The sequence below is a fragment of the Neoarius graeffei genome, chromosome 11, assembly GCF_027579695.1.
Source record: "Neoarius graeffei isolate fNeoGra1 chromosome 11, fNeoGra1.pri, whole genome shotgun sequence".
Lineage (NCBI taxonomy): Eukaryota > Metazoa > Chordata > Actinopteri > Siluriformes > Ariidae > Neoarius > Neoarius graeffei.
Genome location: NC_083579.1, coordinates 6886270 through 6912267, shown reverse-complemented (window position 1 = coordinate 6912267; position 25998 = coordinate 6886270). Strand labels below are relative to the sequence as shown.

General features: G+C 41.9%; 1 protein-coding gene across 2 annotated transcripts in view; it reads right to left on the bottom strand.

Annotated features, from left to right (window-relative positions):
* The window catches only part of si:ch211-195o20.7 (cytospin-A), a 59192-nt gene extending 33795 nt beyond the window's left edge, over nt 1-25397 (bottom strand). For both annotated transcript variants that reach the window (XM_060933328.1, XM_060933329.1), the window contains exons 1-4: nt 25275-25397; nt 6258-6327; nt 4951-5337; nt 4755-4828 (exon numbers count right to left, since the gene is read on the bottom strand). In XM_060933328.1, the coding sequence (XP_060789311.1) occupies nt 4755-4828; nt 4951-5337; nt 6258-6303 (507 nt within the window). In that variant the 5' untranslated portion in view covers nt 6304-6327; nt 25275-25397. The remainder of the gene's footprint in view (nt 1-4754; nt 4829-4950; nt 5338-6257; nt 6328-25274) is intronic.
* Between the last annotated feature and the right edge of the window lie 601 nt (nt 25398-25998).

Sequence of the window (25998 nt, the reverse complement as noted above, 5' to 3'; positions counted from 1 at the left end):
TCTTGTGCTCCAGGAAAAAAAACAAAGACAAAAACAAAACCAACAGTAGCAGTGAAAGCAGAATTGATAATAACGTGCTGTTTAATTGGATCGCAAATATTCTGGTCTACCTCTGCGACATGGTGCTAGAAAAATACGACATGCTTAAACAATTCACTTAAAAAAACCCACATTATTAAAATTTGTTTCCCACCTGCAATTAGCGCGCATGTACAGTTTGACTTCAAAATTGAAGAAAGTATAATGGTCTTTTATCTTCTCCTGTCAGATACAGGATGTACGACCTCTCATTAAATGTGTATAGAGACATTATGAAGAAAAATAAAGTTCAGAAGGAAGTAGAAAATGTCATTGGTGTCTCTGCAGGGTGTTTGTTGCTAGTACAGTTAACTTGTGCTGCTAATCTGCTAACAAAGCTAACACACAGCCTGGTATGGAACATAACGTTACGCAAATAATCCATTTTCAAACACTGTTTACTGTTCTACTGAAGTTGTGTTTAACCAGTTAGAAGAAAATATATTATTCGATTATAGATATTTAGATACATCTATAGATAGGTCTGGGGCGGCACGGTGGTGTAGTGGTTAGCGCTGTCGCCTCACAGCAAGAAGGTCTGGGTTCGAGCCCCGTGGCCGGCGAGGGCCTTTCTGTGTGGAGTTTGCATGTTCTCCCCGTGTCCGCGTGGGTTTCCTCCGGGTGCTCCGGTTTCCCCCACAGTCCAAAGACATGCAGGTTAGGTTAACTGGTGACTCTAAATTGAGCGTAGGTGTGAATGTGAGTGTGAATGGTTGTCTGTGTCTCTGTGTCAGCCCTGTGATGACCTGGCGACTTGTCCAGGGTGTACCCCGCCTTTCGCCCGTAGTCAGCTGGGATAGGCTCCAGCTCGCCTGCGACCCTGTAGAAGGATAAAGCGGCTAGAGATAATGAGATGAGATGAGATATAGGTCTTTTCTGCCCCCCCTCATTTTACGATCCCTCTATCTGGTCACTACAGGTGGGTAGTAATGCGTTACGTTTGCTCCGTTACGTGTGCTTTTAAAAAGTAATTTTTTTCCGATAAATCAAACTTGTATGAATAATTTCAATGCATAATACTTTCACTCTTACTCGAGTACAGCTTCTACGACATCGACATTGGAGTTTGAACACACAAATGGATAAACATACAACCCCAGATCAGAAAAAAAGTTGGACTGGTATGAAAAATGTAAATTAAAAAAAAACAAAGAAAGCAGTGATTTCTAAATGTACTTTGACTTCTATTTTTTTGCAGACAGAATGAACCAAAAATATTTCATGTTTTGTTTTCTTAATATACATCCATTCCTGTGTTTTAGACCTCCGACACATTCCAAAAACAGTTTCGACAGGGGCGATTTAGACCTAGTAATGAGCTAAAACAATTAAATAATGGATGTGATTTGAGACAGGTGATGTCAACAGGTGACCGTAATCATGATTTGGGACAAAATCAGTCTCCGGGAAAGGCCGAGTCTTTGAGGAGTAAAGATGGGCTGAGGATCTCCAGTTTGTCAACAAGTGCATGAGGAAATTATTGAAATGTTTTAAAACAATGTTCCTCAAAGAAAGACAGGAAGGGATTTGGATATTTCACCCTCTACGGTGCATAATATCATTAAACGATTCAAGGAATCTGGAGGAATTTCGGTGCGTAAAAGGCAAAGGGCTCAAGCCTAATCTGAACCCCTGTGATCTCCGATCCTTCACTGCATCAAGAACCGTCATTCATCTACAGCTGATAGAACCATATGGGCTCAGGATTACTTTAGCAAACCTTTATCAAGCTACAGTACGGAGTTACATCCACAAACACCAGTTAAAACTTTCCTGTGCAAAAAGGAAGCCTGATGTTAACGGTGTCCAGAAGCGCCGTTGACTTCTCTGGTCTCGGAGGTATTTGGGATGGACCATCACACAGTGGAAATGTGTATTGTGGTCGGATGAATGAGTATTCCAGGTCTTTTATGGAACAAATGGATGACCAAAGATGAAAAGGACCATCCAGACTGTTATCAGGAACAAATCCAAAATCCAGGGTGTGTCAGGGTATGGGGTTGGGTCAGTGCCCTTGGTAAGGGTAACTCACACCTCTGTGATGGAGCATTAATGCAGAAAAGTACACTGAGATTTTGGAGCAACACGTGCTGCCTTCAAGACGACGTCTTTTCCAGGGAGATTTCAACAAGACAATGCAAAACCACATTCTGCACACATTACAAAGGCGTGGCTGTAGAAGAAGGCGTGTCCTTTCTGTCCACAATAGAGAGTATGTGGAGAATTTAGAAATGACAAATATATGACAATGATGGTGACGCCGTCATGACTGTTTCACACCTTAAGACCTGTTTTCAGAAAGAATGGGGCAAAATAACACCTGAACCACTCCATCACTTGGTGTCTTCAGTCCATAAACATCCTTTAAGTGTTGGGAGAAGGAATGGGAACATTATAAAGTGGTAAATGCTTTACTGTAACAACTTTCTTTTAAATGTGTTGCAAGAATCAAAACTGAAAGTGTTTATTTTGAAAAAAAAATCATGAGGTAAAACATCAAATAATGTGCTGTTGTATTGTTTTGAGTGCAATAAAGGCCAAAGATTTTTTTTTTTACAAATCATTGTTTTCAGTTTTAATTTCAATTTCAACATACAGTCGCAACTTTTTCTGATTTGCGGTCGGATATAAAGTTAAGACTGTGTTCAGTTTTAAGAGATTGAACAGTGTTGTGACTTTGGTATTGGTTAAAAAAAGGCGTTTTATTTTCATTCATTTTTCAGCACTCGCTCTCTCGCGCACACACACACGCGCACGACTCTGTGTTGCCCAGTTCTCTCTCTCCTCGTTATCCTGGAAGATTTATTAAACTAACCCGCAGCAAAATTGCCTTCATTTATGTTATGTGGTATTTATTTAATTATTTGTTTGTTTGTTTATTTATTAATTATTCAGAATAGTACTTGAATGAGCAGATCGATTTTTATTGCTTTTATTAGACAAGCACTTTCAGTGTTTATTTTGGGCCTCACTGATATTCTGACACAACTGAATGTAATGGATGTAATAAATCAGCTGAAGTTACTCACTGTTGGAGTTGTGATTTCATGAGATTGTTTTTACTCAGTCTCACACCATTACTCTGATGAGTGATTTTACTTCTACTGGAGTCATTATAATAATAATAATAATAATAATAATAATAATTATTATTATTATTATTATTATTAAGTAACAATACTTTTACTTGAATAGAGTTTTTGCTTACTCTACCCATCTCTGCTGATTGCTAAGTATTATGGGATGTTTATTTAAAGCATTTAGGTTCTCTATCATAATTAACGTCTCTCTCTCTGTCTCTCCGTCACTCTCTCTTTCGTCTGTATCTTTCTCTGTCTCTCTTTCTCCATCTGTCTGTCTGTCTCTCTCTCTCTCCGTCTGTCTCTCTCTCTCCATCTGTCTGTCTGTCTCTCTCCATCTGTCTGTCTGTCTCTCCGTCTGACTCTTTGTCTCTCTCTCTCCATCTGTCTCTCTCTCTCTGTCTCTCTCTCCATCTGTCTGTCTCTCTCTCTGTCTGTCTCTCTCTATCTCTCTCTCCATATGTCTCTCTCTGTCTGTCTGCCTCTCCCTCCATCTGTCTGTCTCTCTCTCTCTCTCCGTCTCTCTCTCCATATGTCTCTCTCGTTCTGTCTGTCTGTCTCTCTCTCTGTCTGTCTCCGTCTGTCTGTCTCTCTCTCCATATGTCTGTCTTGTTCTCTGTCTGTCTCTCTCTGTCTGTCTCTCTCTGTCTGTCTGTCTGTGTCTCTGTTTGTCTGTCTCTCTCTCTCTCTGTATGTCTGCCTCTCCATCTGTCTCTCTCTCTGTCTCTCTCTCTGTCTCTCTCTCTCTCCATCTGTCGCTGTCTCTCTCTGTCTATCTCTCTCTCCATATGTCTCTCTCTCTGTCTGCCTCTCCCTCTCTCCCCATCTGTCCATCTGTTTGTCTCTCTCTCCATCTGTCTGTCTGTCTCTCTCTCCATCTGTCTGTCTCTTTCTCTCTCCATATGTCTCTCTCATTCTGTCTGTCTCTCTCTCTCTCTGTCTGTCTCCATCTGTCTGTCTCTCTCTCCATATGTCTGTCTCGTTCTCTGTCTGTCTCTCTCTCTGGCTGGCTGGCTCTCTCTATCTGTCTGTCTGGCTCTCTCCCTTTCTCTGTCTGTCTCTCTCTTTCTCTGTCTGTCTTGCTCTCAGATTATAGCACTATGTCTCGTCTACCACTGAACCAAATTAGAACGTAATAGTTTATAAAACTTTTTTATTCTGTGAGATGCTCATTTTAGTGATTTTTTTTCTTCCATTTTTATTTCAATTTAAATATGATGTCACATGCTGACAGCTGTAAGGAATAAAGCGCGTGTGAGTGTGCAGTTTGCCAGCTCCAATAATCTACTTTTTATTGACTAACAGCATGTAGGTTTATTTTGGTTTGTAGTCATATTTATGCTGTAGCTCTTCCATGAAACGAGTTAGTTACTGTTCCATCATAGCAGCTGTCACCAGTCTGTCTGTCTCTCTCTCTCTCCCCCTCTCTCCTGCTAAACGTGTAATCAGGTTCAGTCCAATGCCAGGTGGTTTTTGTGTGCAAGGTGATTGAATGTTAAATTCCTTTGTACAGGAAAGACAATAGAGTTAACGAGCATGATGAGGAAAGACGGTCAGAGAGAAAGAGTGAGAGATGGAGAAGTAGGTTTGACTCACCTGCATTTTTTCTTTCAGACTCTTCAGCTCATCCTTCATCTGCGCTCTCTCAGTCAGAAAGCACTGCAGCAGATCTAACACACACACACACACACACACACACACACCTTTTGACATGTGCAACAGTCTTATCGTCTGCATCACTTCCAGGTGGAGCCCTGGGGGAGCAGAAAGACACCCACCTCCAATAACTTACCTGATAACGTGTGTGTCTTCTCACAGAACCCTAATGAAACCACACACTCATCCAGAAGCTCTTGCTCCACCCATCCTTCACAGGCCTGCCCACTCAGGGGTGGCTCCACCTGCACAGGTGACGCAGATGTTGAATTCTGCCTCCGCTTCCAGGGGAGCAGAGGACCATCATCGGCCTTTTGGGCAGATACAGGGGCTTTATTGTTTTCAACTCCTTCTGATGATAGACAGCCATCTGGGCCAGTCGTGATCGGGGAGGGTGTTCTCTCAGGGGAGGTGTTAGGGTCTGGGTGGGTGGGGCTTGAAAGACGTTGGGCGTTTCCAGGTGAAACAGGCGAGAGAGGAGAAGACGGAGATGTGGGAGGTGTTTGAAACGTATCAGCTGTACCTGTCAGAGAAAAATGATAGAGATGATGGTCGGTGAAGGAGGCGTGGCCTCTGGATCAGTCCCAGTGAAGGAAGTGTGTTTGTCAGTCCTAATGATGGAGATGTGACTGACCGTTTCAATGAAGGAGGTGTGGCCTCTCTGCATAGCAGGGTCAGGGAAAGAGGCGTGGCCTCTGTGCTTATAAGTTACAGTGAAGCGGGTGTGGCCTGTGTCTGGCGGTGCCAGAGAAAGAGGCTTAGGCTCCATGTGTGCCATAAACATAATTGTACTGGTCGAATGTTTTGTGCATTTTGTAATTTCCAAACATTTATTCTCGAGTATCAAAGAATATTTATCTGGAATCAGTGGATCCATTTTTATGGAGCTAAAAGTCCCTGTATTTAGTTCAGTTTGTATGGGCTGATGTCCTTCTTTGTCTCTATATGAGTATTTTTCTGTGCGCGCGTGTGTGTGTATGAAATCCTCTGCAGCTGTGTGGATTGTGCTGAGTCAGCAGGGCATGAGGAGAATGCAGAACAGTAAATGAGTGTCTTCTGCTTCACTGCAGAGATCTCCCTAACATTCAGCTGTGTGTGTTCCCGTCCAGAAGATCACTGTGGGTCTGCTGATGGAGACGGACGTGTCGAGCTCTTTTAGTTTATTTATCTTTATTAGTCTCTCTCCGTATGCAAGGCGTGGGTGTGAAAAAGTGTTCCTGATGGCTTCACAGCCTAATCTCAAATTGAATGCTGAACAGCAGCATGTGTGTGCGTGTTTGTGTGCGCGCGCATGTTTGGAATACGTGATTTGTTACAGCAACCGCCAGCCATATTTCTCAGCTTGCTCTGAGAATAAGTGGGTGCTGAACTCCTATCAAATATCACGGGGGTTAAACCAGAAAAAAAGCCAGAAGCTGGCACACGTGTGCGAGTGCGTGTTACCTGCAGATGTAGATGCATGCCGCTCTTTCCCAGGGTAGTTCCCCATGCTGCAAAATTTCACCTCGTCTCCCTGAGAAAATAAATTAGAATGATTAATGTTTTCCCTTTTAGGAAACGTCCCAAAATTTAAGTAGAGTAAATCATTCAGTGGGTGTGAAGTTGCAGGAAAATAATCAACAATGGCGTTTGTTGATCATTTTCCTAAAACAGCATAACTTAAAGTTTTTTTTAAACCTCTTATACCACAGCAATTTGCCAAGGATTACATTTTTTAATTAATTAAACAATGACATGCTGTACTTTTTTTATCCTTTTTTTTTTACACTGTTTTAGGCCTCTATTCAGCATTGAATTTATTTATAATGTCACACTGCACAGGAATGGTTAACGGCTCATATGAAAGTAGACACACAGGGCTTTAAGAATTTCCAGTTTTTCGTAAGTATTTCATATGGATTGTGGAAGTTGTATACAGTGTATTTCTATCAAAAAAGCTTTAGTTGTGCTGTCAGCTTTATCTCTGTTTTGTTTGCCCAGCAGGGGGTGCTCACACCCCTCTCCTTTCCCATCACCCTGCTCACCAGCAGCTAAACACAGAGTCACGATACTCTGCATACAGAAACTCAAGTGTCCTGAGTAATCTTATAACAGACTTGCGGCGATAAAATAATTTGTTTATACTAATTGAAATTGTTGAGAGCATGAACGGTCCGTGTACATTTGATCTTTTTGTTTTGTGTCAGTAAAAGAAATGAGATTCAAACCCATGTGAGCGGCGCAGACTCCAGTGTGATCCAAAATCACACGAGGTACAGTGTTTTTATGTCAACAGGTAATACTGGACCTTTCCACTGGCTACCACTACAAGAATATTTCAGACCTGTGAGAAACACCGCTCAGCGCTGTTTCTGTTTTATCACATGTTGATGGTGCAACCAAACCTTACACCCATTTCATGATTGGCTGTTTGCGTGTCACTCGTAGCACACTCCGTTATCAAGGGATATGATACGATGGCTGTTTTTGAGTAACGGAGAGAGCAAACCTGGGGCTTTTCATACACCTGGATTTTGCGTATTTATTACATGCTTTTCTGGCGGTTTGAATTGAACACATTTAAGTGAAACTGTCAAATTCTATCGAACAATTTTCTCATTGCGATTGATGATGTGTCTATCGATGACACATTTTGCTATCATTATATCACCAAGGCCTAGTGGAGCGTCCACTGTATATGTCCCTGTGAATGAGCGATTACTATAGAAACCAGTGTTGTAGTCAAGACCACCTAAACCAAGACCAAGTCATGACCAGGACCAGAGTGTATCAAGACCAAGAGTTTGAGGGGTTGCAGTCAAGTCAAGACCAAGAGTTTGAGGGGTTGCAACCAAGTCAAGACCAAGAGTTTGAGGGGTTGCAACCAAGTCAAGACCAAGAGTTTGAGGGGTTGCAATCAAGTCAAGGCCAAGAGTTTGAGGGGTTGCAATCAAGTCAAGACCAAGAGTTTGAGGGGTTGCAATCAAGTCAAGGCCAAGAGTTTGAGGGGTTGCAATCAAGTCAAGACCAAGAGTTTGAGGGGTTGCAATCAAGTCAAGACCAAGAGTTTGAGGGGTTGCAATCAAGTCAAGGCCAAGAGTTTGAGGGGTTGCAATCAAGTCAAGGCCAAGAGTTTGAGGGGTTGCAATCAAGTCAAGGCCAAGAGTTTGAGGGGTTGCAATCAAGTCAAGGCCAAGAGTTTGAGGGGTTGCAATCAAGTCAAGGCCAAGAGTTTGAGGGGTTGCAATCAAGTCAAGACCAAGAGTTTGAGGGGTTGCAATCAAGTCAAGGCCAAGAGTTTGAGGGGTTGCAATCAAGTCAAGACCAAGAGTTTGAGGGGTTGCAATCAAGTCAAGGCCAAGAGTTTGAGGGGTTGCAATCAAGTCAAGGCCAAGAGTTTGAGGGGTTGCAATCAAGTCAAGGCCAAGAGTTTGAGGGGTTGCAATCAAGTCAAGGCCAAGAGTTTGAGGGGTTGCAACCAAGTCAAGACCAAGAGTTTGAGGGGTTGCAACCAAGTCAAGACCAAGAGTTTGAGGGGTTGCAACCAAGTCAAGACCAAGAGTTTGAGGGGTTGCAACCAAGTCAAGACCAAGAGTTTGAGGGGTTGCAACCAAGTCAAGACCAAGAGTTTGAGGGGTTGCAACCAAGTCAAGACCAAGAGTTTGAGGGGCTGCAATCAAGTCAAGACCAAGAGTTTGAGGGGTTGCAACCAAGTCAAGACCAAGAGTTTGAGGGGTTGCAACCAAGTCAAGACCAAGAGTTTGAGGGGTTGCAACCAAGTCAAGACCAAGAGTTTGAGGGGTTGCAACCAAGTAAAGACCAAGAGTTTGAGGGGTTGCAACCAAGTCAAGACCAAGAGTTTGAGGGGCTGCAATCAAGTCAAGACCAAGAGTTTGAGGGGTTGCAACCAAGTCAAGACCAAGAGTTTGAGGGGTTGCAATCAAGTCAAGACCAAGACCATGGCAGGGCGAGACCGAGTCAAGACCAGGACCAGACCAGTGGATGTAAAGGGGCAGGGGAGGGGTGACAGCCATTAACAGGAAGAAACATTTCAAATTAGCAATGAGTCACGTTATTGGTCGCATTTGCAATTTAATGAAATCCCCACATGGTCTTGAAATAAAATCCCGAGTCCTCTATGTCCGAGACCGAGACAAGACCGAGTAAAAATGCAGTCGATTCTGAGATGAGACAAAGACCTTCAAAAAGTGGTCTTGAGACTGGTCTCGAGTCCTACAATATTAATAGAAATGATAATGTACAGTATTAGAACCAACACCTTCTGACCAATCAGAATCAAGTATTCAATAGCACTTTGGTCTCAAATGTAAATAATCTACAAGTATGCCTTTGTGATATGTTCTTCTAGTGTACTTCATTATATTAGGTTTAAAAAATTGTTTGAGCTCTTGACAGATTTGCACGCACTCTTCTCGAACGGTTAGGTGTAATTAACCTTTTGTAATTTTCCAAAAAAAAGAAAGATTGACGTGTATATGGAACAAATCTTGACCAAATTCAAGTGTCGAATAATTTTAAATGACCAATAAACGTGTCGCGCCACGGGATTTTTCTACCAGATGCTCTGTTATAGAATGTGTAGAAACGGCGTTGAAATTTTGCGCCACAATACCTTGCACCATTTTCGCTGGCTGATCCAGTAACTATCAACGAATAATCACTTCAATAGCGCCCCTACTGGATCAGCCAGCGAAAATGGTGCGAAATATCGAGGCGCAAAATTTCAACGCCGTTTCTACACATTCTGTAAACAGAGCATCTGGTAGAAAAATCCCGTGGCGTGACACAAATAATGAGTTTTGCAAGTTCTTGCTTTTGTAGCTCTACACTCTGCGAAACATCTCAAACGTCAAAATGATCAACTCAGATCTGGACTAACAGTCGACAGTTGAGAAATTGGCCTGTGATTTTGTCGTTAAGTCATTATCAGGAAGAAGAACAGGGCAGTATGGGTTTTTGCATTGCATGACACATCCGAATTAATGACAGCCATTTATAACAGCTCTTGGAAGTGTACTTACAGAGCACTGTAAACAATTTAAGAAGAATTATAATCCTAGTTATATGGCTTTAAGGTCGCAGGTTTCACTGATGGTTACTGCTCAGTAACAGACTGCACAAATCACCGTAACATTAACTTTATACCTTTAATGCTGAATTACAACGCCACACACACATAGCCTTATATTATTTTAACATAAAAATACGTCAGACAGCAATACGTTCTAGTGAAATACTGCTCCTGAAATCCTACAACCATATTTCTTAATATTTACTTGTTTTGCTTGGAGGTGAAATCAGCTTTTACGGGTTCACCTCCCACTCTTACTCCGAGGAATCTTTTCTCTTTTACTTTCCCTCAGCTGCCAAGTCAAATTCCAATTAAGTCGCATTACGCTGAATAGAGGCACTCGTGTTACAACATGTTTATACGCCATGAATAATAATAATGTGTGTTTATACACCGCCTAGCCAAAAATAAGTCACGCATGCTAATATTTCATTCCTCCACCTTTAGCTGTGATTACGGCGCTCATTTGCCGTGGCATTGTTTCGACAACCTTACGCAACATCATAACATTTATTTCCATCCAGACCTGCATTAATTTTTCACTGAGATCTTGTATTGATGATAGGAGAGTCGAAGCACTCTGTAAAGTCTTCTCCAGCGTCCCAAAGACTTTCAGTGGAGTTAAGGTCAGGACTCTGTGGTGTGTGAAAATGATTCCTCGTGCTCCCTGAACCACTCACAATCTGAGCCCTAATTTCATTACCGTGCCATTAGGAAAGAAAAAATCCATTGATGTGATGATAATCTGGTCATTCAGTACATTCAGGTGGTCAGCTGACTTCAGTTTTTTGCCCCATAACGTTGCCGGGTCTCGACCGGTCCATCTGAAGCAACTCCAGATCATAACCCTGCCTCCAGAGGCTTGTACAGTGGACACTATGCATGATGGGTTCATCGCTTCATCAGCTTCCCTTCTTACCCTGACGCTCAGGAATAGGGTCAATCTGGACTCATCAGATCACATGGCCTTTTTCCATCACTCCAAAGTCCAATCTTTATGCTCCATCGCAAATTAAAGCCTTTTCTCCGGATCAGTCTCACTACCAAGTGGTTTTCTTTTGGACACACAGCAGTTTAGTTCCAATCCTATGAGTTCTCATCACCTTGTGAATGTGGAAATGATCTTACTTTGACTGTTAAACATAGCCATGAGTTCTACTGTTGATTTTTTATGATTCGACTTCACCAAGCGTTTAAGTAATCTCTGATCATGGTCAGTCAGGATTTTTTTTTTCTGATCACATTTCTCCCATGAAGTTGATGCTTCTCCATTATCTTTCCAGGTTTTAATAATGTGTCGGTCAATTCTTAACCCAATTCCAGTCATTTCAGCTCAAATCTCCTCAGCTGTTTTCTTTGCTTGATCCAGGCCAATAATTTGACCTTCTGAAACATAAGGGGTGTTCACACGGCACATATTTGCATCGATGCTGCACCGATGTATTTTGTTCGATATATCTTACACCGGTGTAAATTTTGTGGAGCGTTCACACGTCACAAACCTGCTTACTAGAGAGAAGTGTGTTAGCACCGGTGCAGCCCCATTTGCGTTCACACGGCAGTTTTTGCGACCATGCTATACGATAGTAATAATGCGGAAATGAAATATGCGCATGCGTGAAAATGTACTTCCTTTTCTCGGTTGTCATGGCATCACCAAGCGCCGGGAAAACAACGTGGATGAAGACACCAGTGTTGCCAGATACTGCTGACGTTTTCCAGCCCAAAATATGTTCAAATCCGCCAAAATGCACTTAAAACCGCCCAATCTGGCAACACTGGAAGACACACAGTTCTGTTGTTGTTGATATTCGCCATTTTGGAAGCGCAAAATACCAGGATGCAAATTACGCAATACCCGTATGTAATCAACTCTCCTCACGCATAGCGAGTCTACCCCTGTAGCGTTCAGACGTCCCATTTTATATCGGTGCTGCCCCGCAAACTAGCATTTACTCTGGAGTACATTTCTTAAACCACCTCCCGAGCAGGGTTAGATTTGCACCGGTTTAAGCAGCTTTCAGGGGCTACACCGGTATAATTTTGTACCGTGTGAACGCTCTACCGGGGCAGCCCCGGTGCTACACCGGAGTAAAAGTTGCCGTGTGAACACCCCTATAGTAACATCTTTTCCATGATGACGGAATACGACTTCTGACGTGTTTGTTTAAGAAATGAGAAGCTACTCACTGCATCAGTGAGGGTTCAAAGAATTGCTGCCAGCTGGAACACATTAATCACTGCAGTAGTTATCTAGTCAAAGGCTCTCAAGTATTTGTTTATTTAAATCTAAACACTGATTTTTAATTTTTTTTTTTTGTCCAGGCAGTGCAAAAAGCAGCTGAATTATAAAGTGCAGTCATATAGCTTTAAGAAAACAGGATTTCTAGAAATAGTTGGCTGTTTCTGTTCAATAGGCTGCATATGAAGGTTTTACACCATCGTTCTGTTTAATTCTGGATTCTGATTGGTCAGAAAATGATGATAAATTTTCTATAACAGCAGCTCTGACAGTGGTACACCTGCAAATCATAAATTATAGCTTTATATTAATGCAAATTTTCTAATATTTTTAATCACAGATTTGATTTTTTTTTTTAAATATAAAGAATAGCCATGGCTTGGGCTTTAGTCATGAAAATCATGGTAAACAATATTGTATTGTGGTGGCTGACTATCATACAGAAGCACTCTGTAGAGTTTTATATGAAAATTTTAAAAAATCTCAAGCTAATGACTTACAATTATCAATGTAAGATAAAATAAGTTGATAGTAGAGAATAAAGTCAATTCTATTTTTCACCACTCTTTTGTCTGACTGTTTCAGGCCTCTCTGCTAGCTAACCTTGCTAACACAGCACTGTGCTAATCCTGCCAGTTAGCTAGTTAGCTTAGTTAACTCGGCTAATCTCTTCAGAAGTGTCTCTTTGCCTTTAGTAGCTAGTTATCTTCTCAAACTCGCTAATTAATCTTAGTTAAAGTAGTACTGTATGTTATTAAAGCCAAAACTAGCAAGCTAGCTAACCTAAGACTAACTATTATATAATTTAAAAAATAATAATAATAATGTTAAGCCAGGTTTGTTAGTTGTCTAGCACTTGGTATTAATTACTGTACATACTACTTTGACTAGCATTAGTGTTAATAAAAGCTAATCTTAGGCTAACTATTATGCAATTAAAATTTTTTGGTTGGGGTTGTAGCAAGCTAGCTAACATTAGACTCTTAGATTGTGCAAGCTCATTGCCAAACTTGCTGACAAACTAGCTAACATGAGGCTAACTAAGACGTAACTTAATACAAGCAGCTACATTCACGATTATTAAATATTTTGTGTAAACCAGTCTGAAACTGGTGGGAAATTGCTTGCTATGGTGTGACTGAGGAAGATGAGCCGCAGCATCTGTCCAGTTTTCGCATGTTAGAAATTAAGCGGCTGCCTCAAAAGTGAATCAAACATATTTAAAAAGAAAAAAAAAACACACGAGTGAGAACTTGCCACCTCAGCATTACATTGCTGGAATGAAACCTTTCGGGGAACTTTATCATGTATCACATGCGATTCAATCAATGAGGTACTTCATCATCAAATATCAGATTATTCTATTCACATTCACTGGATATACACGCTCTGATTGGCTACTCTACTACTAGGATATCAGCTCATATACCGTGAGTAGAGAAAAACAAAATGGCGGAGCGTGTTGCTGAACCAACCGAGGACGAAATAAAAACTCTACTTGAAAACAGAACCCCAAGAAATACAAAAAAATTTAAAAAAGCAACAAAATATGGAATGAAAGTATTTGATGGTCGGTTTGCGGCGGTGGGGCGGGGCGGGGCGGTTTGCAGTCAAGTGTGAAGCGGCTGGGATGAGAATCAGCACCTCCAAGTCCGAGGCCATGGTTCTTGACCGGAAAAGGGTGGCTTGCCCTCTCCAGGTTGGTGGAGAAGTCCTGCCTCAAGTGGAGGAGTTTAAGTATCTCAGGATCTTGTTCACGAGTGAGGGAAGGATGAAGCGCGAGATCGACAGGCGGATCGGTGCAGCCTCCGCAGTGATGCGGTCGCTTTACCGGTCCGTCGTGGTGAAGAAGGAGCTGAGCCAAAAGGCGAAGCTCTCAATTTATCGGTCGGTCTACGTTCCGACTCTCACCTATGGTCATGAGCTTTGGGTAATGACCAAAAGAACAAGATCGCGGATACAAGTGGCCGAAATGAGTTTCTTTCGCAGGGTGGCTGGGCGCTCCCTTAGAGATAGGGTGAGAAGTACAGTCACTCGGGAGGAGCTCGGAGTAGAGCCGCTGCTCCTCCACATCGAGAGGAATCAGCTGAGGTGGCTCGGGCATCTTTTTCGGATGCCTCCTGGACGCCTCCCTGGGGAGGTGTTCCAGGCATATCCCCCCGGGGAAGACCCAGGACACGCTGGAGGGACTATATCTCTCGGCTGGCCTGGGAACGCCTCGGTGTTCTTCCCGAGGAGCTGGCCGAGGTGTCTGGGGAAAGGGAAGTTTGGGCTTCCATGCTTAGACTGCTGCCTCCGCAACCCGGTCCCGGATAAAGCGGAAGAAGACGAGACGAGACGAGTATTTGATGGTAAGAATGCATCTTTTTATTTTTCAAGAATGATTATTATCGCATTTTTCACAAATTGCTCCTGTCATTTCACCGGCTTGTTTACATTCTAAGCGGAAATTATTTTGTCGGATGTTTTGCAGAAAGTTTTTATTGATCAAATTTGCATAAAATAAAAATGCTCCGTTTCTTAAAATCCAGTGAATGTGGAGAGAATAAAACAGTTATTCCATTCAATCTCGTCATACATGGATTATTGCCGACTCGGCGCTATGCGCCTCATCGACTATCAGCTCGTGTACGACTCGATTTCGTGGAATAACTGTTAATTACATCACATTCTGTTCTCTGTCTGTTTTAGGAAAAATAATAAAGCCATTTGTGTCTAACATACAAACAGGAAATATGTCTGTAGCTATATTTAGAGGTATTTGAATAAACTGGGTTACTGAATTTGCATACAAATGCAAAAGGGTGTCACTGTGTTTCAAGGGAATGCCTCCAAAGAGGAAAAGGCACAAATATGTTCGTTTAATTTCACATCTTATTTACATAACCAAACTCACTGCACCTCAGTACTGTTTTATATTCGCCTTTTGCTCCAATTCCTTCATTCGCATCAACTAGGCCTATAATTACCATCAGGTCGATATACATAATCCTGGTCTGTATGGATACATAAGACCTCAGAAAATAGATTTCCAGTGTCAGTAACACTGCGACTGTTGCTGTACCTGAGTAAATCATGATAAACTAAAGGAGATTAAGGCTACGTTCACACTGCAGGCTGAAGTGACTCAAATCCGATCTTTTCGCCCATATGTGACCTGTATCCGATCTTTTATTGACAATATGAACGACACAGATCCGATTTTTTCAAATCCGACCCAGGCCGTTTGGATATGTGGTCCTAATTCCGATTCCTATCCGCTCTTTTCATATGCGACTTCAGTCTGAACCACCAGGTCGCATTCATCCGACTTACACGTCATCAACAAGCCACAAACTTCACTATTCTGCGCTGAAGTAGGCGGCGGGTCTCTCAAAAAAAGTTACAACAACATGGCGCATAATCGCGGGCGCAGATAGAGGGTGGGACTCGTCCCACCCAGATTTAAATTCACCTCGTTCGGTCCCCCCCACTTATAGGGAGGAAAAAACGTCTATGCTGTCTTTCTTTGCATAAGGCAAACCTCACGGAAAAATCAAAAGACTAATTACCATTCGGTTTATTGAGGTGCACGGCAGTGTATACATAGTTGCAACAACTCACATAAAACAAAGACTGATATTCGGTTGGTTGAGCTGCGCAGACTGCACAGGTTGCGAGCTCGAGCTTGGTTGCTATGGTTACTAACAACAAGTTTGACAGGCATATCGGGGTTGAGGTTGGTTTGCTGGCAGCTTTGTCCCCCCCCCCCCAGTTTTTTGTCCCTCCCAGTTCAAAAAACGTATCTGCGCCCCTGCGCATGACATCAATGCGAGGGACGCTTCGGGCTGTGAAGGTTCTGAATCTTCTCAATGGAAGGACGCAGAGGTTAGGGAGCTGATTTCCATTTGGGGGGATGCAGCTATTCAAGCTAGACTGGATGAGTCATACCACAACCGGGCGGTTTTACTTCCGTAAACACTGGCCATGCTCACTGCGTGTGACGTCGTCGTATCCTGCAATGCGCATGCGGAACACTTTTAGGTCGCTTTTCGTTCATACTGAGGATCACATACAAGTCGCATATATTTGTTAATGTGAACGACCTCACAAAAAAATCGGATTTCACAAAAAAATCGGAATTGAGCATTAAGCCTTGCAGTGTGAACGTAGCGTTAGATTTTGTATCCTCGCTGAAAGTTTATTCTAAATTAGACACTGGATAACACAGTCATAGAAATGAGCCCATGGACAAAGATGGCGCTTTTTTCATTCAGCAACTCCTTGACTACAACTGGACAAAAAAAAATAAACATAGCAATACCACAAAGTACATGGACACTACAAAAGTTTTATTAAGTAGAGATGTTAACTTAATTAACTTAAGCCTAGGTCACAACCGGCCGTACGTGCTCCTACAGCCGGTCTACGTGCAAAAAAACGCAAGAAACGCACGGAGGGCGCGCGTGAAACGCACAGAGGGCACGCGTGTGACGTGCTGATTTTCGAGCCGCAGACCGGCCGCAGAGGTTCTTTGTCATGTCAAACAAACTCTACGGGCGCTAACGTTTTTTTCAGGTTGCAAGACAAACTTACGGCCAACGTGCGTCTTTCTCCACGAACAAAAAAAAAGCAGCGATTTGGGAAATGCCAAAAATCGCACGGCCAAAAAATCGTACGTCCGGTTGTGACCTAGGCTTTAGAGATGTTTAGTTAGAAAGAAAGCAGCAAAGCAAGCACAACTTTATTCATCACACACTTGTGAAATTTCCCCTCTGCATTTAACCCATCTGAAGCAGTGAACACACACACGTGAGCAGTGGGCAGCCACGCTAACAGCGCCCGGAGAGCAGTTGCGAGTTAGGTGCCTCGCTCAAGGGCACCTCAGCCCATATTAACCTAAAGGCCTCTGCATGCTCTTGCGACAAGGCTTTCGCAGATAGCTTTTCGCAGACAGTTGTAATTTATCGTTGAGCGGGGAGTAATAGGCGTGTGCGATGTTATTCACCGCCACAACGCAAGGGGGCGCGAAGTCGAGAAATCGCTAGGAGTAGTTGGTGGGTGTGGTTAGTGGAGTGTTTATCCTCCGGTTACTTATAATGACTAGAACTGGAGTCGTATAGATGTACGTACTTCCTCACTTCCTTGATCAACCGCTCTTCGTGCTGCTCCATCTTCGCTCGTGTTTTTAAAAATGCCGGTCGTGAAAACAAACCAAACCGGGAAAGTAGGGAAGCGGAAGTGTGTGTACAGCGGATGTAGAGTGGACCAATCAGAGCCCTCTTGTCTGCGACGCTGTCTGCGAGGCTTCTGCGGTGGTCACAATTTTTGGGAGGTGCGCGCAGAGCATCTGCGAAGGGGGGGGGCTTTGCAGAGCATCTGCGAAGGGGGGGGCTTCGCAGACGCCATCTGCGACGCCATCTGCGAGGACTGGGTTGTCAGCATAAATTGGCCTTAACCTGCATGTCTTTGGACTGTGGGGGAAACCGGAGCACCCGGAGGAAACCTACGCAGACACGGGGAGAACATGCAAACTCCGCACAGAAAGGCCCTCGCCGGCCACTGGGTTCGAATCCAGAACCTTCTTGCTGTGAAGCAACCATGCTAACCACTACACCAACTACGGTGTATTAGTTTAGTTAACTAACTAAAATGTTAGTTTTACTATTTTTATAAAACACAACTTTTAATATTCAAAACTAGAAATGTGTAGCGTAAATATGAAACTCTTTTTAAACTTGATCAACTCACAGTGCCATTTTGACTGATTAGCATGACAGCAAACACGCTAAAACATAACTAGCATGATAATGAACATACAGTACTAATCATAAACTAGCACTAAACATGCTAACTGAGAATTACGGCGATTTTGCTAACCACAAACTAACATTAAAGATTCTAACTGATGACCTAGCATTACAAGTAAACATGCTAAAACACTAACTAGCATTACAGTAAACATACTCAACAGATCCTAGCATTATATGCTATTATATAATACTAACTTGCCAAAACAGCATTGTTTCGTATTATATACTATTATATAGAGCGGCGGCTACAATTATCGACAGTCCATAATTATCGACACTTTTTCAAATTTACCAATAAAAAACAATTTTACAAAAGTGAGTTTCAGTTACAACAGTTATTATTGGTTAATTAATCAACCGGAAGACCCCGCCCTCACCCTCTGATCCTGTCTTCTGATGACACAGCTCATTACCCGAGATGGAATTTTTTTCAGCACGATCAGCAATTTTTCGGAAAACCCGGACGTGATCATCGCAGGTAAGCATGGCGGAAAGATCACGGACATGTTTTTACTGATCAAGTTCACCGATATTTCATGATCTCCTTGTCGAAACCTACTTTGTTTCTTACTCTTTCATTTGACAGCCGCCATTTTGTATCTAAACGCGCGTTTGAGAAGTCACGTGAGGTGTCGATAATAGTGATCACTTTCACCGGTGTCCACCATTATCGACACCCTGTGGGATTAAGCGACATTTACAACTGTGATGGATCGATCTTTGTGTAACATTGTTGAAGTAGATGAAGTACTTTAAAAAAATAAAAGTGCTGTGATTTATAATATTTTTTTTCTGATTCATAACAGAATGGAATGTTTATAGAGTATTTGGAATCCAATTGTGATAAATAGAATTAGACCAGAATTAAATTCCTAGCAGATAAAAAAAATTACATGCTTGAAATATTCAGGGTTTTTTTTGTAGTTTGTTGTAAATATCTACCACATATTACAATATCAGGAGGAGACATTTTATATTTTGGTTCGAGGAATGATATGTGACCTCTGACCTGGAGTTTCATGTGGTTACAATATCAATTCCCTGTTGACATTTATTGGTAAACTACAAAACTAGAAATTAATACGAACAACAACGAATGATGAACAAAATGTGATCTACAAAAATATTTAGAAAGCGGAACAAAAAGATTTTCTGACACGAGTTAAACATTATCAGTTCATTTGTTTACAAACATTAGAATTACTTCCTCATTTACGTAAATACCGACATCGATATATTTATATAAAGGTATTTTGTACTGAATATAAGTCTATGTAAAACAAAGTTTAAATAAAAACTGTTTTGTTAACTTAATAGCACATACTGATTATTATTTTTTTTAATATACAACCCCAATTCCAAAAAAGTTGGGACAAAGTACAAATTGTAAATAAAAACGGAATGCAATAATTTACAAATCTCAAAAACTGATATTGTATTCACAATAGAACATAGACAACATATCAAATGTGGAAAGTGAGACATTTTGAAATTTCATGCCAAATATTGGCTCATTTGAAATTTCATGACAGCAACACATCTCAAAAAAGTTGGGACAGGGGCAATAAGAGGCTGGAAAAGTTAAAGGTACAAAAAAGGAACAGCTGGAGGACCAAATTGCAACTCATTAGGTCAATTGGCAATAGGTCATTAACATGACTGGGTATAAAAAGAGCATCTTGGAGTGGCAGCGGCTCTCAGAAGTAAAAATGGGAAGAAGATCACCAATCCCCCTAATTCTGCGCCGACAAATAGTGGAGCAATATCAGAAAGGAGTTCGACAGTGTAAAATTGCAAAGAGTTTGAACATATCATCATCTACAGCGCATAATATCATCAAAAGATTCAGAGAATCTGGAAGAATCTCTGTGTGTAAGGGTCAAGGCCGGAAAACCATACTGGGTGCCCGTGATCTTCGGGCCCTTAGACGCCACTGCGTCACATACAGGCATGCTTCTGTATTGGAAATCACAAAATGGGCTCAGGAATATTTCCAGAGAACATTATCTGTGAACACAATTCACCGTGCCATCCGCCGTTGCCAGCTAAAACTGTATAGTTCAAAGAAGAAGCCGTATCTAAACACGATCCAGAAGCGCAGACGTCTTCTCTGGGCCAAGGCTCATTTAAAATGGACTGTGGCAAAGGGAAAACTGTTCTGTGGTCAGACGAATCAAAATTTGAAGTTCTTTATGGAAATCAGGGACGCCGTGTCATTCGGACTAAAGAGGAGAAGGACGACCCAAGTTGTTATCAGCGCTCAGTTCAGAAGCCTGCATCTCTGATGGTATGGGGTTGCATTAGTGCGTGTGGCATGGGCAGCTTACACATCTGGAAAGACACCATCAATGCTGAAAGGTATATCCAGGTTCTAGAGCAACATATGCTCCCATCCAGACGACGTCTCTTTCAGGGAAGACCTTGCATTTTCCAACATGACAATGCCAAACCACATACTGCATCAATTACAGCATCATGGCTGCGTAGAAGAAGGGTCCGGGTACTGAACTGGCCAGCCTGCAGTCCAGATCTTTCACCCATAGAAAACATTTGGCGCATCATAAAACGGAAGATACGACAAAAAAGACCTAAGACAGTTGAGCAACTAGAATCCTACATTAGACAAGAACGGGTTAACATTCCTATCCCTAAACTTGAGCAACTTGTCTCCTCAGTCCCCAGACGTTTACAGACTGTTGTAAAGAGAAAAGGGGATGTCTCACAGTGGGAAACATGGCCTTGTCCCAACTTTTTTGAGATGTGGTGTTGTCATGAAATTTAAAATCACCTAATTTTTCTCTTTAAATGATACATTTTCTCAGTTTAAACATTTGATATGTCATCTATGTTCTATTCTGAATAAAATATGGAATTTTGAAACCTCCACATCATTGCATTCCGTTTTTATTTACAATTTGGACTTTGTACCAACTTTTTTGGAATCGGGGTTGTAAATAATCATCTGGATGTCGATAATTGTGGAATGGTGTCGATAACTGTGGACAAAGGTGACGATAGTTGTGGAACGATGTCATGTGATCTCAACTGAACTCAAACTTTATTTATAGAGCACATTTAAAAACAACCGGGGTTGACCAAAGTGCTGTAGAGGTTAATATATATATAATATACATATAATACATACAATGGCACAATTACAAGAAATTAAGATAAATACTAAAATACTTAAACTTGGTTAAAAGCCAGGAAGAAAAAGTGTGTTTTTAGAGAAGATTTAAAAACCTCAAATGATCCTGCAGATCGGATGTGCCACGGCAAGTTATTCCAGAGCCTAGGGGCCGCCGCCACAAAGTCTCGGTCACCTTTGGTTTTTAGTTTTGTTTTAGGGGCGACCAGTAGCAGCTGATTAGAGGATCTCAGTGTTCTGGCAGGGGTGTGGATATGAATGAGCTCGGTCAAATACTGGGGAGCTAAGCCATTAAGAGCTTTCAAAACAAACAGTAAAATTTTCAAATCCATTCTAAAAGCAACCAGGAGCCAGTGCAGCGACGCAAGGGCAGGGGATATGTGGTCACGCTTGCGTTTGCCGGTGAGGAGATAGCAGGATGTTGGTGGGTTTCCTCACATGAACTGCTCGCTTCAAATCCTTCCACAACATTTCCATTGGATTAAGGTCAGGACTTTGACTTGGCCATTCCAAAACATTAACTTTATTCTTCTTTAACCATTCTTTGGTAGAACGACTTGTGTGCTTAGGGTCGTTGTCTTGCTGCATGACCCACCTTCTCTTGAGATTCAGTTCATGAACAGATGTCCTGACATTTTCCTCATATAATTGAGAATTCATTGTTCCATCAATGATGGCAAGCCGTCCTGGCACAGATGCAGCAAAACAGGCCCAAACCATGATACTACCACCACCATGTTTCACAGATGGGATAAGGTTCTTATGCTGGAATGCAGTGTTTTCCTTTCTCCAAACATAACGCTTCTCATTTAAACCAAAAAGTTCTATTTTGGTCTCATCCGTCCACAAAACATTTTTCCAATAGCCTTCTGGCTTGTCCACATGATCTTTAGCAAACTGCAGACGAGCAGCAATGTTCTTTTTGGAGAGCAGTGGCTTTCTCCTTGCAACCCTGCCATGCACACCATTGTTGTTCAGTGTTCTCCTGATGGTGGACTCATGAACATTAACATTAGCCAATGTGAGAGAGGCCTTCAGTTGCTTAGATGTTACCCTGGGGTCCTTTGTGACCTCACGCTTGCGTTTGCCGGTGAGGAGACGGGCAGCTGCGTTTTGCACCAGCTGCAGACGGTGCAAGAGTGAGTGGTCCAGGCCAAAATAAAGTGAGTTACAGTAATCCAATCTCGTGTTAATAAAAGCATGGATTACAGTCTCCAGATCTCTACGTGGCAGGTATCCTTTTACTTTCGATAAAATCCTCAAATAGTAAAAACTGTTTTTCACGACCGAGCTAATCTGGCAATTGAATTTTAGCCTGTCATCAAATATTACACCAAGATTTTTTACAGAAGACCGAATGTTTGGTGTAAGGGAGCCCAGAAAGCCAGCAGGAAAGTCTGCTGGACCACATCCAAACATTATAATTTGATAATTTGTGATTTGATACGCTAAGTCAGGGGTGTCAAACCTGATCCATAAAGGGCCTTGTGGCTGCAGGTTTTCATTCCAGCCATGCAGCAGCACACCTGACTTGGCTCATTCAATCAACTGAACTGTCTTCACACAGTCAAATACTTGCAGCCACACCCACCCTTGATTAAAGGGTGGGTGTGTCAGTTGATTGAATAAGCCAAATCAGGGTGCTGCTGCATGGCTGGAATGAAAACCTGCAGCCACACGGCCCTTTATGGATCAGGTTTGACACCCCTGCGCTAAGTAATCGGGAATCAACTCATTTTTTCCCAGTGGAAGTTTGAGTAACTATTCATACACAATTTATGTACTGAAAGTCTTTTTTTACTTTTGCAGTAGCCAAAAGATCGTTAAGGTGTCGATAATTGTAGCTGCCGCTCTAGTAGCTTTCTATTGGACCTGGTTCTGGGTCTGTCAGATTTAATAAGGAAGTAAGATTTTTTTTCTTTTTTTTTAATGCCACTTGTTTACTCTATTTGTCCAACGGCAATTATGAATTTTACAAAAACAGCCTGGACACTTCTGCATAGGGAAATTGTGTTCATAATTTTTTAAAATACTTAAAAAGTCGTACTTTCTATGCTGAACTCACATTCCCATCATGTTACAGCTGCACTTAGGAGAACAGGCTGAGTGAGAGTGAGACAGAAAAAACAAGAGAGATGAAAAGGTTCATCATCATGGTGTGAAATGTTTGTTTTTTGTTTTTGTTTTATCTTGTGCAGATAATAGGACTCATGAGAAATGACAATGCTTAAATGACTTCTGCAGGACGTCACCTGAGGCGTGGTGATGTGCTAACTGAGTTCTTGTCAGGGTGTACACCTGACTCCGAACACTGGATCAGAGTACCTGTCAAACAAGTCCTGTGGAGTGTTCATTCACATGGACATGCATACAGTGGTGCTTGAAAGTTTGTGAACCCTTTAGAATTGTCTATATTTCTGCATAAGTATGACCTAAAACATCAAATCCTAAAAGTAGATAAAGAGAACCCAGTTAAACAAATGAGACAAAAATATTATACTTACATATTACATATCTGTGAGTGGCAAAAGTATGTGACCCTTTGCTGTCAGTATCTGGTGTGACCCCCTTGTGCAGCAATAACTGCAACTAAACGTTTGCGGTAACCGTTGATCAGTCCTGCACACCGGCTTGGAGGAATTTTAGCCCGTTCCTCCGTACAGAACAGCTTCAACTCTGGGATGTTGGTGGGTTTCCTCACATGAACTGCTCGCTTCAGGTCCTTCCACAACATTTCCCTTGGATTAAGGTCAGGACTTCGACTTGGCCATTCCAAAACATGAACTTTATTCTTCTTTAACCATTCTTTGGTAGAACGACTTGTGCGCTTAGGGTCGTTGTCTTGCTGCATGACCCACCTTCTCTTGAGATTCAGTTCATGGACAGATGTCCTGACATGTTCCTTTAGAATTCGCTGGTATAATTCAGAATTCATTGTTCCATCAATGATGACAAGCCGTCCTGGCGCAGATGCAGCAAAACAGGCCCAAACCATGATACTACCACCACCATGTTTCATAGATGGGATAAGGTTCTTGTGCTGGAATGCAGTGTTTTCCTTTCTCCAAACATAACGCTTCTCATTTAAACCAAAAAGTTCTATTTTGGTCTCATCTGTCCACAAAACATTTTTCCAATAGCCTTCTGGCTTGTCCACGTGATCTTCAGCAAACTGCAGATGAGCAGCAATGTTCTTTTTGGAGAGCAGTGGCTTTCTCCTTGCAACCCTGCCATACACACCATTGTAGTTCAGTGTTCTCCTGATGGTGGACTCATGAACATTAACATTAGCCAATGTGAGAGAGGCCTTCAGTTGCTTAGATGTTACCCTGGGGTCCTTTGTGACCTCGCCGACTATTACACGCCTTGCTCTTGGAGTGATCTTTGTTGGTCGACCACTCCTGGGGAGGGTAACAATGGTCTTGAATTTCCTCCATTTGTACACAATCTGTCTGACCGTGGATTGGTGGAGTCCAAACTCTTTAGAGATGGTTTTGTAACCTTTTCCAGCCTGATGAGCATCAACAACACTTTTTCTGAGGTCCTCAGGAATCTCCTTTGTTCGTGCCACGATACACTTCCACAAACATGTGTTGTGAAGATCAGGCTTTGATAGATCCCTGTTCTTTAAATAAAACAGGGTGCCCACTCACACCTGATTGTCATCCCATTGATTGAAAACACCTGACTCTAATTTCACCTTCAAATTAACTGCTAATCCTAGAGGTTCACATACTTTTGCCACTCACAGATATGTAATATTGGATAATTTTCCTGAATAAATAAATGACCAAGTATAATATTTTTGTCTCATGTGTTTAACCGGGTTCTCTTTATCTACTTTTAGGACTTGTGTGAAAATCTGATGATGTTTTAGGTCATATTTATGCAGAAATATAGAAAATTCTAAAGGGTTCACAAACTTTCAAGCACCACTGTATGAATGATGTCTACATGCATGCCTGACATTCCCCTGACAGCTATTTCTGAAAACATATAATAATAATAATAATAATAATAATAATAAAGTCCAAAATTTGCATACACACAGAGTATAAAGCAAAAATGAATATTCCATGCAAGTCATTAAATTAAACAGAAATGAAATAATCACACACCATGAGCACAAACACACACACACACACACACACACACACACACACAGAGAAAATGTAACTCTTGTGATCCAGCTGAGCTGCTCACTTACCTTTTCTTTCAGAGGTTTCCGGTGGTCTCTGACTTTATGAAGGTTCTAGAAGTTCTCCATGATGTGAAAGTGACTCTGTCCTGCATCTCATCCCACTGCCTTCCTCTGAAACTCTGAACCGCACTGGAGCCTGAGTGCGGGGGAGAGCACTGAACCGGATATGGAAGGCCGAAGGGTGCAAAACTCACCTAACTTTACACAGGAAACTAACCAAAAACAAGACATGCTTTAATGCTTTTGAAATAAAATACTATTTAAATACTTTATTTAATTAAAAAATGTTATCCATACACGACACTTTTTTGATGGAATAAAAACATTCCCTTCTAGCGGGTTTCATTCATTTGGTTCGATAGCGTGCAATATTGTTAGCATATCGCTTATCCTACATGGAGAATGAGCGTTGAATATGGTTTACGATATTGCATGGTTGTCAAGACAACATGATGTCACATGTCGGAGATGTAAAACTTCCGCGCCGGCAAGCGACTGTGACAATTTGTAAACAAACATGGCCGCCAGGTTTGCGTCGTTAAATACGGAAGATTTTGAGAGAATTTTGAAAGAGAAAGACGCGTCAAACACCCAAAGGAATGTGTATGTATAATAATAATAATAATAATATTGGCTGGGGGTGGCACGGTGGTGTAGTGGTTAGCGCTGTCGCCTCACAGCAAGAAGGTCCGGGTTCGAGCCCCGGGGCCGGCGAGGGCCTTTCTGTGTG